The following is a 14,868-nucleotide window of genomic DNA, read 5'->3' as shown; positions in this document are numbered from 1 at the left end:
GCTATCAATGGAAAATGGAATGATTTGCATTTAAAAAAAACACTGTTTGAAATCAAGGGTTGGCTCCAATATACAACAGCCCCATCAAATGTTTTTGGCCAGGTGCAACCAATGATGAGTGTTTGTCAGCACTGGACCTGTACTTGAAAGTTTAGAAGAATGAGGGGGACCTCATTGAAACAAACATTATAGTGAAAGGCTTGGATAGAGTGGATGTGGAGAGGACGTTTCCACTAGTGGGAGAGTCTAGGACTAGAGGTCATAGCCTCAGAATTAAAGGACGTTCTTTTAGGAAGGAGATGAGAAATTTCTTTAGTCAGGTGGTGGTGAATCTTTGGAATTCTATGCCACAGAAGGCTGTGGATGTCAAGTCAGTGGATATTTTTAAGGCAGAGAAAGATAGATTCTTGATTAGTACAGGTGTCAGAGGTTATGGGGAGAAGACAGGAGAATGGGGTTAGGAGGGAGAGATAGATCAGCCCTGATTGAATGGCGGAGTAGACTTGATGAGCCCAATTGCCTAATTCTGTTCCTATTCCTTATGACCTTATGAACACTGATTAGATATAGAGAAGGTTCCTTCTACATTTATCTACAAAACATTGTCTGGACAGGTACAGCACGTGGTTACTTCGGACATAAAGTGCCAATGAAACTCTTCATTCAATGTTGCTCAGGTAAAATTCAAAATGGACATCTTAGCATGCTGAAATTACAAATGAATGGCGAAATTGTGGCAGTTTTTTTTAACTGGGCTTCCCAAGAACTGAAATGAGACTGTTGGATGATTTCAGTTTCTGATTCACTGCAATCATTCAAAGAATTTACCTGGTCTGCCTTCATGTGATAATTAACCAACTGCTGCAACTTGTTTAAGTACCCCATTTATAGAGGATTAAATTACTCAAAGTTACTTAAAGCCAACACAAGGTTCAGCCCCAATAAAGCTCTCAGGAATGCCCCCTTCGAAAGTGGAATTTAATTTTAAATCTATGCTCAAAATTTATAATGAATGAAATAGTTGCAAGTCGTTTCAAACATTTTACATTAAAATGTTATTGCTGGTGCAGTAAATGGAGCTGTTGATCAGCTGAGGGTACAATAGTGAAATGTTTACACATAGGGCACTCCATGGGCCTGTTTCTCCTGAACAAGTGTGGTCTTTCTGCTCAGAGTCTCTTCCCTTTCTTTTTATTTTTCCAATTTTATAAACCAAAGACCACTCAACCCTCGAGTCTACCCTGCCACTCAATTTGATCATGGCAACGTCATTTATGGATCTTTTCTTCATATCCTATGCTATTTGTTTACTTCAATAGACCTTTGGTTTTAATACTTATGATTTAACGTAACATTCTTACAGCAGCAGCAGCTTCTGATTCCATTTACACAGCAATTTCTCCTGTTATCTGATTATCATGGGTGAAAACTTTTGTACATAGTTTAAAAATCTATTAAGGATTAAAACTAAGCCGCAAAAAATTATTAAAATAGAAACTGAGCACAACCTGTCCACGCCATCCCAGCGGTACCCAGGGTACAGATTGAACCTGTTGGGAGGTGGTGCAGGACCTTTGTATTGTGGCTTCTCTAAAAAGGGAAAGAAAAACATATTCAGTCTTTATCCATGGAGTCAGAATCCTCATCCTTTCACAGTGCTATAGATTAAAACTATGTTTAAAATCCCCTCAGTACTGGAACCCCGCCATTTCATCATTTTGCTTAAAACACACCATTTTTATTCTTGGCCTCCTTTTCTTTCTTCTTCCTGATTAACCCAGCCATTGGGTCACCATCCCGCTCTTTCTCACGTAGGAGGCGGTCTAAGTCCTCATCATCGATATGTCGGGCAAGTGGCTTTTGCATCTCACGAACAGCATCCTCTATGTTCTGTCTCTGCTGCTCTTGCTGAGCCAACCTGAAGCAAGTCATATCAAGAATGAGTAGGACTAGCACAAATAAGACAGAGCAAAAACAAGAGACTGAGGAAAGGAATTGTAGAATTTGAGGCAGAGTCGGGGGGTAAAGAAGCTATGTAAATATGAAATGTCCAGGGTGGGGAGAGAGATGGGAAGACTGCTGAAGGAGGGGGAATGCATATCTTTGCAATTGGGGGCAAAGATAGGGGCAGGGTGAGAGGGTGGTGAAGGAGAAAAGACGGCTTGAACTTATGATTGGAAGAAAAATGGATGGGGAAATGGTGCGAAGGGGTAAGAATTGTGTGATTTAGAGAAGAAGGCAATGAAAAAAAATGATAACATGTGAAAGAGGGATGAAATGTGACAAGAAATTGGAAAGCAGATTGGTAGAGAGGGAAAATGACCACAACTTAAGGTGATTAAGAGGTATGTCAACCTATAATCGTAAGGAACTGGAATAGACTAACCAGCTGCTGTGGAACTACTCAACTTTACTGTAGCCCATCTTACTCATTATGTTGATGAAGATATATTAAGGTTCTGCTGTACTTACCCTTTGCCCCACTGGGCATATTTTTCAAGTTTTATTGCATTCTCCTCATTCTTCTTCTTCTGTTCAAGCCGTTCCTGATCCAAATCCCTCTTTTTCCCTGATTTATCTCGGAACACAGTGGTAGCATTTCTAGAGTCATCTTTAAAATAGAATTTTAAAATGTCAGCATTGTCAGGTGGTCTGCATTGGGAGTTTTTAAAACACCTCATTCTGATTACCAGCCACTCCCCACACTGGGTTGATGCACAGGAATTTCAGATTATCGATTACAACATAGGCAGGATTATGGACTAGCACACGGCTGGAATGACGTGCAGAAGCATTCTTGGGTTAGTACAGGGTATTAACAGCTGGGTAAGAGCGAGCTATCTATTGCTCCCCTCAGCTGGGAAATGTTACAAAGCACAAGGGTTTGGATGCAGAGAAACAACATGGAGAAAATCTATTCACTTTAGTCCACAGCACTGTCTGAAGTTAAAAAGAGAACATAGGTTTGGAGCTAACCAAGCATGACATGTTGGCCTATTAACATTTCTAACAACAGCACACACTTTCCAATTATCTCAAGTTTAATGTTCGAAAAATACTTTTTTCTAAATCTTTTCATTTCCTTAAATCTCTGAAGTATGGTAATGATTTGTTCCCTCATTTTCAGGTTTCCTCATTAGAGAGAACATTTCACTGAGAGGTGAACAAGTGATTGGAACCAAGATGGTTGCCACAACTAACCACAAATGTTTATCCAGTTTTATTTACTTCATGCCACAGAAAAGCATTCCCTGTTTCAAAAATGCTCTGGTGGAATATCTCCTAGCTTTCTTTTTCTACTCTCCTAGAGACAATTTTAAATGGATAACAGCGTGTTATGGATTGCCCACCTGGAAGTCAAATATTTCCTCCATTTAGAATTATTCACAATGGTAGAATTCTTCATTTTGTTAAGAATCCTTCATTAAATTGGTACACTTTCTTCTGTTGCACAGTGAATGCCACAAATCTCTTCCTTTCATCAAATAATCACTATTATCCAAATAAACTCCTTTGACCAAACCCTTTGACCAAATAATAGAGCTGAATATTCTATTGAACTTCTACAAGTGTATGGTGTAAAACATACTGACTGGTTGCATCATGGGCTGGTTCAGAAATTTGAATGTTCAAAAATGAAGGAAGCTACAGAAAGTGATAGACATTGCCCATTCCATCATGGGTACTGACTTCTTCACCTATGAAGTACAGCCTCAAGAGGCAAGCTAATATCAAAGATCTACACCATCTAGGCCCATTCACTTCTCGTTGCTACCAGCAAGGTGGTGACACAGGAGCCAGACAATCATTACCTGCAGCTTCAAGAACAGATTCCTTCCATCAACCATCAGGTTATTGAACCACCCTGCACAATCCTAATCACAACCCAACTGAACCACTATGGACTTTACATTACTATGGCAACTCAATGTACTTTTGCTATTACAGGTGCTCCCCGGCTTACGATGCTTCGACTTGCGATATTTCGACTTTGTGATGCTGCAAACGGCAGCTACCTGTAACGAGCAACAGCTAGCTTCCGGCCACCTGATCACATGTATTCAATGCATTTCGACTTATGATATTTTCAGTTTCTGATGGGTTTCTCGGAATGGAACCCCATCGTAAGCTGAGGAGCACCTGTACACAATCATGGTCTAGTTTGCTTAGAATAACTGATAATTTATTTTATATCTATTGTTGTTGTTGCTGCTGCTTCTAATGTACATATAAAGCTGCAGCAAGTAAGAATTTCATTGTTCCATTTTATATCCAGTGCATAAGAGAAATAAACACTTAACACTTGATTTTGGACACTATTTACAGTGACTTAACCTATGTTTTGTAAGTTTAACATGTGTTTGCATTCTATGATTCCATCTTTATGTTTTTTTATTGACCAATATAATCAACTTGCAATCACCCATGAGAATTCTAGAGAGATAAGTAGAATAAAAGGAAAGGTGAAAGCATGAAGTAAAGAGAAAGTAAAAGATTATAAAGAAAATGAAAGAAGTATTGTGGAGAGAAAGTGTGGAGGAGAGAGTAGAGAGAAAGTGAAAAACAAGGAACAGGAAAAACGGTTAAAATTGGTCTCATCGTTGACCCTAGAGCTCTTTCACTCCCAGTCTTTAATGTTATTAAAAAATCATAGTTATTGATGTTAGCAAAGCAGGTTAATTTTTGGGATCGGGGACAAATTAACTCTCATATTATTGAGCCAACAAGTCAGGAAATCCCACACTCTCTTCCCAATCTTATGTTTTATAAACTGGGGAAGGATTAACGAAGTTCGGCATCACCGGGCTGCGTCAGCCATGGGCTCTGATCTTGACTATACTTAATTCCACGTGCAGGTACTTAAACAACAGATTAAGTGAAGTAACAGGCTCCATGTTGATGCCTTGCTTATGCTTGTGGCAGAAGTATAGAGACCTTTAGAGTCAGCATTTTCAGGGGGGAAAAATAGTTCTAAATGAATGTGTAATACTACAACTGCTAGGAGGTCCCTCAAGCTGCATCGATACCTGCTAAGTGCTCGGCTGCTCGCTCCCTTTTCCTCCGGTCCTCTTTCTCTTTTCTTAATGTATCTGTCGATACCAGACCAGCCTTACCCCCAGAGAGCATCTCATTTCCTTGTGACTGAAACACAAGATTTTGCAAGTTCATCTGTTTTTCATGTTAGTAACTTAAAGACAGCAAGATTAAGATCCACCAATGGCCACATTCAACAGATAAATGATGTTTTAAAGACCAAATGTTCCTCTTTCCACCCTCTGCCATTAGTTTTCAGCTGTAAATGGTTTGTTTGAGATATTACATGTTTTAGATGAATATGAATTTCCCATTAATTCAATTACGAGAAGAAATGACCACCTTGACAATTTCAAAAATGAGTGGCATTTCATCTTGAACTCCAAAGGAATCAAAACTCCAAAGTTTTGTGCAATCCCATAAAGATTCTTTATGGACATTCAGCCTGACTGGTCTATGCTGGTGCTTACATTTCACACTGGCCCCTTATTATTCAAGACACAATGTCATTATTATGTCTTCCGTTCCTTTTTCATGTGATTATCCAGCCTCCCATTAAATAATTCATAGTATCTTCCAATGAGGAGGAATTTCCTTAGCCAGAAGGTGGTAGATCTTTGGAATTCATAGCCACAGATGGCTGTAGAACCCAAAACACTTGATTGGTAAGGGTGTCACAGGTTACCATGAGAAGACAGAATGGGGTTGAAAGGGAAAAATAGATCAGCCATGATCGAATGGAGGAAAAGACTTGATGGGCCGAATGGCCTAATTCTGCTCCTATGTTTTAGGGTCTATAAGTCCTCCTAGAGGTTGTGAATGGTACTTTCAGCATAAAGAAGTTTCCTCTGAATTCTCAATCTGATTTATAACAGATGCACAATCAAGTGGAAATATTTGACTCCACATATAATTTGCAAACCAGGGTTGTTGAAAATATGGCCCATGACGACTCTTGGATTGAACCCCGAAAGGGCCACCACTGGGAATGATATTATCAAGTACCACTGCAGAGTTGTGGACAACTTGTACAAGGGAGAGGTGTTGTTGTGGTAACATGTTGGAGAGAAGATCATTGCTGGAATAGGTGTTGGTGAAGTGGGGGCTTCTGCGAGACAATAGCTGGAAACAGGATTGCAGAGGAATGACGATGGTTGAAGGGAAGGTGAGGATGTGGAAAAATATGGGTGATGAGAAATTGATGGAAATGGTGGTGTCTGTGATCAGGAAGATAAATTGGAGGGAGTTATCCGTTACAATGTAAAACTAAAGAAGGTACTTATTTGGCGATTCATGACATGGACTCTTTGGTAGCAAGCAAAGTAAGGGTGAAAATCTTTAGCTATTGTTGAAGCAGGCTTCAGCCTCATATTTGGACATGCTTTGGTGTTCTTATGGGCCTTCCATGCACGGTCTTCCATGTACAGTTTTGCAGAAGTATTTAAAAAAAGTATAGGACTTCGGCTGACCTGAAAATGGCCAAAAGTTGATCACGCTTGTTGTACACTCTTCCATAATGTAAGATTTATGCGAGTTCAAACCTGTCTTTGCTTTCCAAAGAAAATAGCTTTCTTTCTTTCATTTCACTATCCTGATTGTTTCCTAAAACCCTCCCCTTTATTACAAAAATCTGTTGATTGCGGTCTTCATATATATATTTTTTCTCATACAAATAATATGTGTGTGTGTGGGTAGAGATACAAACATTTACAAATCCAAGAGAAAAATTCCTTCTCAACTTGGAGACTCGTTATTCCAAAACCTCTATTTTGAGGGAAACATTGCCTCAGCATCTACCCTATCAAATCTTTTTCAAAATTTTGTCTTGCTGATTATCTCTCATTCTTCTAAACTGGTATTCATCCAATCAGTTCAACTTCCCTCATCAAACAACTCAACTTCTAGAATCAACCTTTGAGCATAATTTGAATTTCCTCCAGACATGATGCTGCGCAGCAGATGCGGCTCACCTGCAGTCCGTTTGTCTTTTTGTTTTTTTTGTGTTAATTGTAGGTGTTGGATGTGATGTAGTCTTTTTTGTGGTTGTGTACTATGTGTGGGGGGGGGGACCTATAAAAATGGTCTTCCGAACGGAGACGCAACCTTTTTTCTGGGTCGTGTCTCCGTTCACGCTGCGGCTTACCATCAGCCAAACACCTGGAGCTGGCGGCTTCCAACTGGGATCACCTGGGGCTCTGGTTTGCAGAGCCCGCGGACTGTACTCACCACCTGCGGAGTTGGCTGTCTTCGGAGGCTGTGGTGGCGCTGCGAGTGCAATTGCGACTCGCCTTCGCCTGCGAGTTCGGCCGTGGGCCACAGGCCCTGTGGACGGCAGAAGCTCGCAGGTCCCTGGGTGGGGGCCGACTTCGGGAGCTCCGGCAGCGGTAGCGTTGTCATCCGCCCCGAATCGCGAGGCTTGGGTCGGCTCGCTGCGGACATTTCACCGTTCGGGGCGGCCTAGAATAGGCCGCGGGATTTTCCACCGCCCGGCGGGGGCTTCAATGTCGGGAGCTCCGACCGCCCCGATGTGGCAATTTCGACTGCCTGACCGCAGGAGAAGACAGCAGGGAAGAGAAAGACATTCTGGCCTTCCACCACAGTGAGGAGGTGACTGGAGGAGACTCACTGTGATGGATGTTTTTTGTTTTATGTTGGTTTCTGTGATTGTGTGTTTTATTACATTCTTTTTAATTGCCTCTCATTGTTGACTGTGGGTAATGTAATTTCGTCCAAAAACATGTTTGTGGATGACAATAAAGGCTATTCTATTCTATGACATAGATCCTTAAGAAAATCAAAATGGTTGTCTGAGGTGTGGCATTGCAACTGTAGCCTTCCCGACAACACTCTTCCTTAGGAGAGAAAAGTGAAAGGGAAATATATTCCATAAGTTTCATGACCAGACCTTGGCCCTTAGGTTCCTGATTATACATCAGCCAGATCAAAATTAGGCGAATGGAAACCATGTCAGTAGATCCGATGTAGAGAATACCATTTACAAAAACAAGGGGTGGTTGGGGCAGAGGGGAAGGGGAATATTTGATGGATTCTTATCCTGGTGTACCTTGCCATCTATATTCCTGTTCAATAAACTGCACAAGGCAATATCAACATGCCTTACAAGAAAATGCTTTAGAAGGGAAAGAAATCCAATTTAATACTGCCTAGCTCCAAACCAGTTATCTACAAAGTCTCTTTTATAGATCATATTTAATCCTCCCAAAGTGCTCCAAAGCAGCAAACAATATTGGTAGGATCTCACATAGGAATGTCAACATTGACATGACCTACCGACTGCTCTGCAGGCTGTTACTAAATCATACCAGTAGATCAGCACTTGGTCCTACCTTTCTGCTCGGACTTGAGTCTCGACTGACAACTTGTCCCCTTGAGGAAGTTTGCTTATGGGTACGTTGCCTCTGCTGAGTTGGCGATGGATATGCATTTCCTGAACCAGACCTGTAGTCTGAGGTTTCAATCTCCACCTTCTTCCTGCGTGGTGGCGACAGGTCTGAGTCAGAAGAATGCTGACCTCCCTTTCGTGGGGGTGAAAGGTCAGAATCAGAATCCTTTGGTTTCCGTGGAGATCCTCTTGCTCTTCTGTCCTTGTCTCTCGTTGGAGACAATGCTAGGTAAGAAAGGTTTTCACAATCAAAAATCAGTATTTTAAAATATATAATTTTGCAAAGCCAGGCACAAATCAGCAACATCTAGACATCAAGATGAAAGCCTTGGCCACACAGGAGATGGAGCAGGTAGTTCATTAACCATTATGATGACTTTACATTCAACTTGCATTATACTTAGCCTTCTTATAATTATTCGTTTAAACTATGTTGTGTGAGTTTATTCTGCATCTAATATGTGCTGCATCTATCTTGACTTAGCATTGCTTGAGTTGATAGCAAATATTAAAAAAGGAAATTGGGTTGCAGTGTTTCCAATCCAATTCCCCATCTCCCGTTGTCTCTGGGAAATATACTTTATGGGTTGGAGATAGGTTAAAGTCAAAACAGTTTTTTGCATTTCTAGATGATGAAAGATGTCAGGATGTATTTTTTCTGCTAGGGGAAAAGTCAGGGAGATAATACATACTCTTTCCATGTGACAAGTCTGTTGATCTGCTTGATTTTTCTGCGTTTTTCTTCCTTGGAGGTGAAAGGTCAGGAGAATCATGACGTCCTTTCCTTGGAGGTGAAAGGTCAGGAGAATCATGACGTCCTTTCCTCGGTGAAAGGTCAGGAGAATCGTGGCGTCCCCTCCGAGATGGTGAAAGGTCAGGAGAATCGGTCCACCTGTCCGGACCAGGTGAAACATCTGATGAATCATGGCGTTGCCTTCTGGTCGCTGAGTGGTCAGGTGAATCTGCTCCCACTTTTTTCTTAGAAAGCTGAGAACCATAATTCATCCCTTTTCCTGGTAGAGAATCAAAACCTGGTAATGAACTAAAAGAAAAACACACATTCGTGTATCAAAAATACAGGTTCTTGGTTCAATAACAATGTCAGCACTTTTACTCACCACTTTAATTGTCTACACAATACTTTCTATTAGTTTGGCTGTACAACAAGTGTAAAGGCATCATGTCTCTATCGACTGCATTGCAAATGATATGTTTGCTTCTACTCCACCATTAGAAGTCCTGCCTTCAACCATCCAAACCCTCAGCAAAAATCCTCTCTGCAATCAATTTTAGCCCTCTCTCTCTCTCTCTCTCTCCTTCAAAAAGATTATTGAAACCTAATTCTTTTATCAAGGATTTAATCATCCACCCTATCATTTCTTTATCATGGTTTTATAAAGCTCCTGTGAACCATCTTGGGTTGTCTGGTGTTGGTGTTGGAAAAATGCTCATAAAACCCCAAACGGTAGGTTAATCATCTATTGTAAACAGGCCCAAAGAAGGGCAGTGAATGAAGAACTGAGTGATATGCCCATTTGAAGAATCAGCAAATGAATATAAATGCCTGCAGCACCGAAATAGACCATCTGACTGCTAATGGTATTTATGCACCACATCTTCTCCTACCATCTACTATTACCGCACATTCTTCAGCTTGTTTCACCCAAGTGTGCATATCGAACTTCCTCTGAAATTAATCTACTCTATGTACCTCTTTACTGACTTTTCTGAAGATATTAGCATTCATCTTATTTGTTATGCCCTTTAGTCATGGATTTCCTCTTCCAATATTTATGATATCTAATGCCTCCAAAACCGGAGGTTTCCTTATAGGTATTGAAGCAAGCATTAGATACATCAATAATAGACAAAAGAGCAGCGTCCAGCAATTCAAACTTACCTGCCAGTTTGTGTTTGTAAAAACAGGTCTGAGCCCTGTGAGTCTGTATTTTCATCTAAAAGAAAACACAAAAGCATTAATGGCCCTTAAAGCAGGCGTTATTCTCTAATACATCTTATTAATGATGACACAAGAGTGCAGATGCTGGAATCTAGGGTAAAACACAAACTGCTGTAGGAATTCGTCGAGTCAGGCAGCATCTGTTGAGGGAAATGGACAGATGGCATTTTGGGTCATGACGCTTTTTTGGTTGAAGGGCCTCACATGAAAAGTCATCAATCCATTTCCCACCATGGTGGACACTGCCTGACCTGCTGAGTTCCCCAGTTTGTTTATTACTTCCTTTTAATTGATGAGGATAAAGGTTAACTATCAGTGTCTCTATTTGCCAATTTTCTTGAACTGAAGGGTGGGTGTTGTGGGGACGGCAAGGAAATCACCAGAATTCACCTGGCAATTTAAACATATGTGGCACTGAATCCAAATTCACCTTAACCTAAATGTGAGTATTTAATGAAGTCTTCAAACAAAATGACGGGAAAACAGTAGTGCTCCAGCTCCAATTACCTGGTTCAATCCTTTAGGACAAGAGAGCGGCCATCAAACCAGATCTATTTGTGATCATGACTCCAAAATAACATGTTCGATTCTGAATGGCCCTTTGAAGTAGCCCAACACACTATTTGGTTCAAGATGGCCCATTAATACTTTGGTACCCGGGAGTGGGTAACAGATTCTGGCCATGGCAGCAATGTTGACATTTCATTTCAATAATGCATTCAAAAGGGACGCTGTTGCTTTTGACAGGATTTCAAAATCCCACCATGAAACTGATATACAACCATTCAGAAAAGTTGACATCTTGATTTTACCACATACCGCCTAAAACTTTCCACTTGCTGGATCGAAATTCTTCCATTTGCTGAATAATTACAGGTCTCTCATCGATTAATTCTGCAACCTAAGAAAGAAGGCTTGGAATGAACATGAAATACAATATAACGTTGACTTTCAGTAACATAATGCCTTTAATGTCGTAAAATGTTCCAAAACATTCCACAGGAACATCACCAAAATATCTGGCACTAAGCTGAAAAAAATATTGGAAAAGATGAGGAAAGACTTTGCTTAAAGAGGTAAGTGTTACGGATTATTTTTGAGAAGGGTAATAATATATAATAATATATTCCATTATTTGTCCCACACCGGGGAAATTTGCAGTGTTACAGCAGCAAAGTGGATAGCAAGAGACATTCATTATAAATAAAAATAAAGACAAGGATAAATTGTCATCATTTACTGTGTATTCCTTTAATGTTACTGTTGACTGGTCTGCTGGGAGTAGCGCTGGTTGTGCAGTCTCACAGCAGCGGGAAGAAAGGACCTCCGATATCTCTCCTTCACACACTTGGGGTGAAGGAGTCTGTCACTGAAGGAGCTACTCAGTGCAGTGACAGTGTCCTGCACGGGGTGGGAGTCGTTGCCCAGCAGCGATGTTATCTTTGCCATCATCCGCCTCTCTCCCACCACCTGTACTGAGTCAAGGGGACAACCCAGGACAAAGCTGGCCTTCCTGATCAGCTTGTAGAATCTCTTCTCCTCTGCTGCTGAGATGCTGCTGCTCCAGCAGACCACTCCATAGAAAATGGCTGATGCCACCACAGTGTTGTAGAAAGTCCTTAGGAGTGCCCCCTGCACACCAAAGGACTTCCAGATTCAGGGATAGTTTCTTCCCAGCTATTATCAGGCAACTGAACCGTCCTCTCACCAGCTAGAGTGTGGTCCTGACCTCCCATCTACTTCATTGGAGACCTTTCAACTATCCTTAATCAGAGTTTATCTTGAACTAAATGTTATACCCTTAATCCTAATCTGTACACCGTGAACGGCTTGATTGTAATTGTGTATAGTCTTTTCGTTGACTGGATAGCACGCAACAAAAACCTTTTCATTGTATCTTGGATCATGTGACAATAATAAAGTAAACAAAATGAACTAACTTTTGATAAGGATACTTTGGAAAGACATTTGGAAGAGAAAAAGGATATCTTTTGGAATTGTTCAAATGGATGCAGCACATTTTTCAATACTATGCTTCCTGCACCATTCAGTTAGCAGCAATCTTTCAGACTACTATTAAAAATACTATTTGAGTTGCCATGTTATGATGTGACAAGCGTCAGGGCAGAAAGCAATTTCCAGGAATAAAGTTATCTGTCTATACATACCACAGGATCTTCATCATCATCACCAGACTCCACCTCCAACGTCGCAAGGTTCTTCCAAGTCACATCATCATCCACAATCCGCATTCTGTGTAATGACAACAAGGAGAGATTTTCAACTTATTGTGAGCTAATGTCAGAACCACGTCATACAAATGCTTAGTAAGAACAATGTTTAAATAGCAAAATAAAAATAGAAAGCTGCCTGCACCACAATGATAAAACAACAATGGTAAAAAAACAAAGCGCTTATGCCAAACAACTATAAAGTAATGGTCTGTTTAACTCTAGACACTACACTTTATAAAGGATATAATGACCTAGGAACGGGTATACAGTGCAGTATCATGGATGACGAATCTGTTATGGGAATGCAAAGGGGAGTTAAAACAGAAAGCAATGGGAAAATTCAGCAGACCGGGCGCACCTAGCGCAAGTGTTCGGCGAAACTATACCCTAAGTCTATGCTTGGTTTTGCTGATGGAAAGGAATTCAAGAGTGCAATGTAAAGCTAGTGGGAGGGATATAGGTGGAGGAGGGAGAAAGAGGGGCAGATAGTGAGAGAAATGCGTGTACACAGCACGGGGGGGGGGGGGGGGGGGGGGAGGAGGGTGGCAGGTAAGGGGGACAACAGGAAAGAGATAGGGGGAAGGGGGAGATGTTACTTAAAATTGGAGAATTCAATGGTTCATACCTTTGGGTTGTAAACTACCCAAGTGGAATACGACGTGCTGTTCCTCCAGTTTACATGTGGCCTCCATTTGGCAATGGAGGCCCTATTCAAAACATATTGGTGTGAGGATGGAAACGGGGGTTAAAATGGTTTAGCAACAGGAAGATCCAGCATCTCTTGGAGGACTAAGTGCACGTGTTCAGCAAAATGGCTGCCTAATCTACATTTGTCAATGTAAAAGGGGCCACATAGGGAGCCAAATGTAGTGGATGAGGTTCGAAGAAGTGCATGTGAATGTCTCACATGCAAGGGCTACTGGGGAGGAGGATTGAGCAAACATGATACATACCCTACAGGTGAAAGTACCTGGGGAGGGGACCGTTTGAGTGGGAAGGGATGTGAACCAAGGAGTTGCAGAATGTGGAAAGGGGTGTTCATGTCTCTTTTTCCAATGCCCCCCTCCTCCCCCATGTCTCCTACATTACTTCCTCCACATCCCTTCCACTATATCTCTTCTTCTGGCTTCACATTTCATTCTTCTCTCCTTATCTGAGAGTCCTCGGTCTCCTTTTCAGTTGTTCAGTTCTATAACAGTTGACCCTTGCTCCATCCATCTGTCTATCAATCCCCCTCACCTGTAGCACCTATTCGTAGGCTTTATTCCCCCATACCACAATCTACCCCCATACCCCCATACCCATCCTGAAAATGTTGCCGATCCATTCCCTCCACAGATGCTGCCTGACTCACTGAATTACTCCAGCACTCTAGCATCTGAAGTTCCTTAAACACTGAGGGACAGTCCCGGGTAACAGTCCTTCAAACACTTGAAGGATATATTGTTCAAAGAGGCCAAATGAGTGGTATTGGTGATTTGTAAATAGCGTGACGTACTGATTGCACGGTATTTCTTATTTAATGAGTGACGTGTGTAGGGAAGAAACTGCAGATGCTGGTTCAAACCAAAGATAGACACAAAAAGCAGGAGTAACTCAGTGCGACAGGCAGCATCTCTGGAGAGAAGGAATGGGTGACTTTTCGGGTCCAGACTCTTCTTCAGAGTTTGTTTTTAAAATAGAACTGCACACGAGGGCAAATTCTGTGTCTGGTTGATTACACTTCATAACGACCCATTCCTTCTCTCCTGAGATGCTGCCTGACCTGCTGAGTTACTCCAGCATTTTGTGCAATAAATACCTTCGATTTGTACCAGCATCTGCAGTTATTTTCTAACACTTCATAAGTGGTTGTTTTACTAGCGCAGGTCGGAGTGAGTCGGGTAGTGATTAGATGTTGAAGTGGGCTGAGTTGCGTCCAGTATGAGGGTTACCGCTCACGACATAGGAGCTACGTTTATGGTGGGGGTTATAACTGCCTCTCCCCTAGTAGCTGCCTGCGCCTGAACATGGGCCGTTCCTGACACCATTTAAAGCGGGCGCTCCATTAACCGGTCGCAGCCCGCGGGCCTCGGCAACTAATGGGGTTCTTACCCCCCGCCTTTGGTCTTCGCTTTTCGCTTTTTCCTCCCGGCTGGAAGCTCCCGGTCCCCCTGCTTGCAGGACTCGGAGCCGCTGAGGTACCGCTTCAAATACTCCTCTTTGCTGAGCGCCGCCATGGCAATCCCAACCAGCAC

General features: G+C 41.8%; 1 protein-coding gene across 1 annotated transcript in view; it reads right to left on the bottom strand.

The window, feature by feature from the left end:
- bud13 (BUD13 homolog) overlaps positions 1 to 14,868 on the bottom strand; it is a 15,895-nt gene extending 1,027 nt beyond the window's left edge. The window contains exons 1-10 of the mRNA XM_078426753.1: positions 14,726 to 14,868; positions 12,566 to 12,650; positions 11,217 to 11,298; positions 10,338 to 10,392; positions 9,130 to 9,479; positions 8,382 to 8,662; positions 5,028 to 5,142; positions 2,473 to 2,611; positions 1,734 to 1,918; positions 1,509 to 1,590 (exon numbers count right to left, since the gene is read on the bottom strand). Of these exons, the coding sequence (XP_078282879.1) occupies positions 1,509 to 1,590; positions 1,734 to 1,918; positions 2,473 to 2,611; positions 5,028 to 5,142; positions 8,382 to 8,662; positions 9,130 to 9,479; positions 10,338 to 10,392; positions 11,217 to 11,298; positions 12,566 to 12,650; positions 14,726 to 14,850 (1,499 nt within the window). The 5' untranslated portion in view covers positions 14,851 to 14,868. The remainder of the gene's footprint in view (positions 1 to 1,508; positions 1,591 to 1,733; positions 1,919 to 2,472; positions 2,612 to 5,027; positions 5,143 to 8,381; positions 8,663 to 9,129; positions 9,480 to 10,337; positions 10,393 to 11,216; positions 11,299 to 12,565; positions 12,651 to 14,725) is intronic.

This window comes from Rhinoraja longicauda, chromosome 32 (assembly GCF_053455715.1).
Source record: "Rhinoraja longicauda isolate Sanriku21f chromosome 32, sRhiLon1.1, whole genome shotgun sequence".
Lineage (NCBI taxonomy): Eukaryota > Metazoa > Chordata > Chondrichthyes > Rajiformes > Arhynchobatidae > Rhinoraja > Rhinoraja longicauda.
Note: the sequence above shows the minus strand (reverse complement) of the source record. Positions and strands in the feature narration are given on the sequence as shown.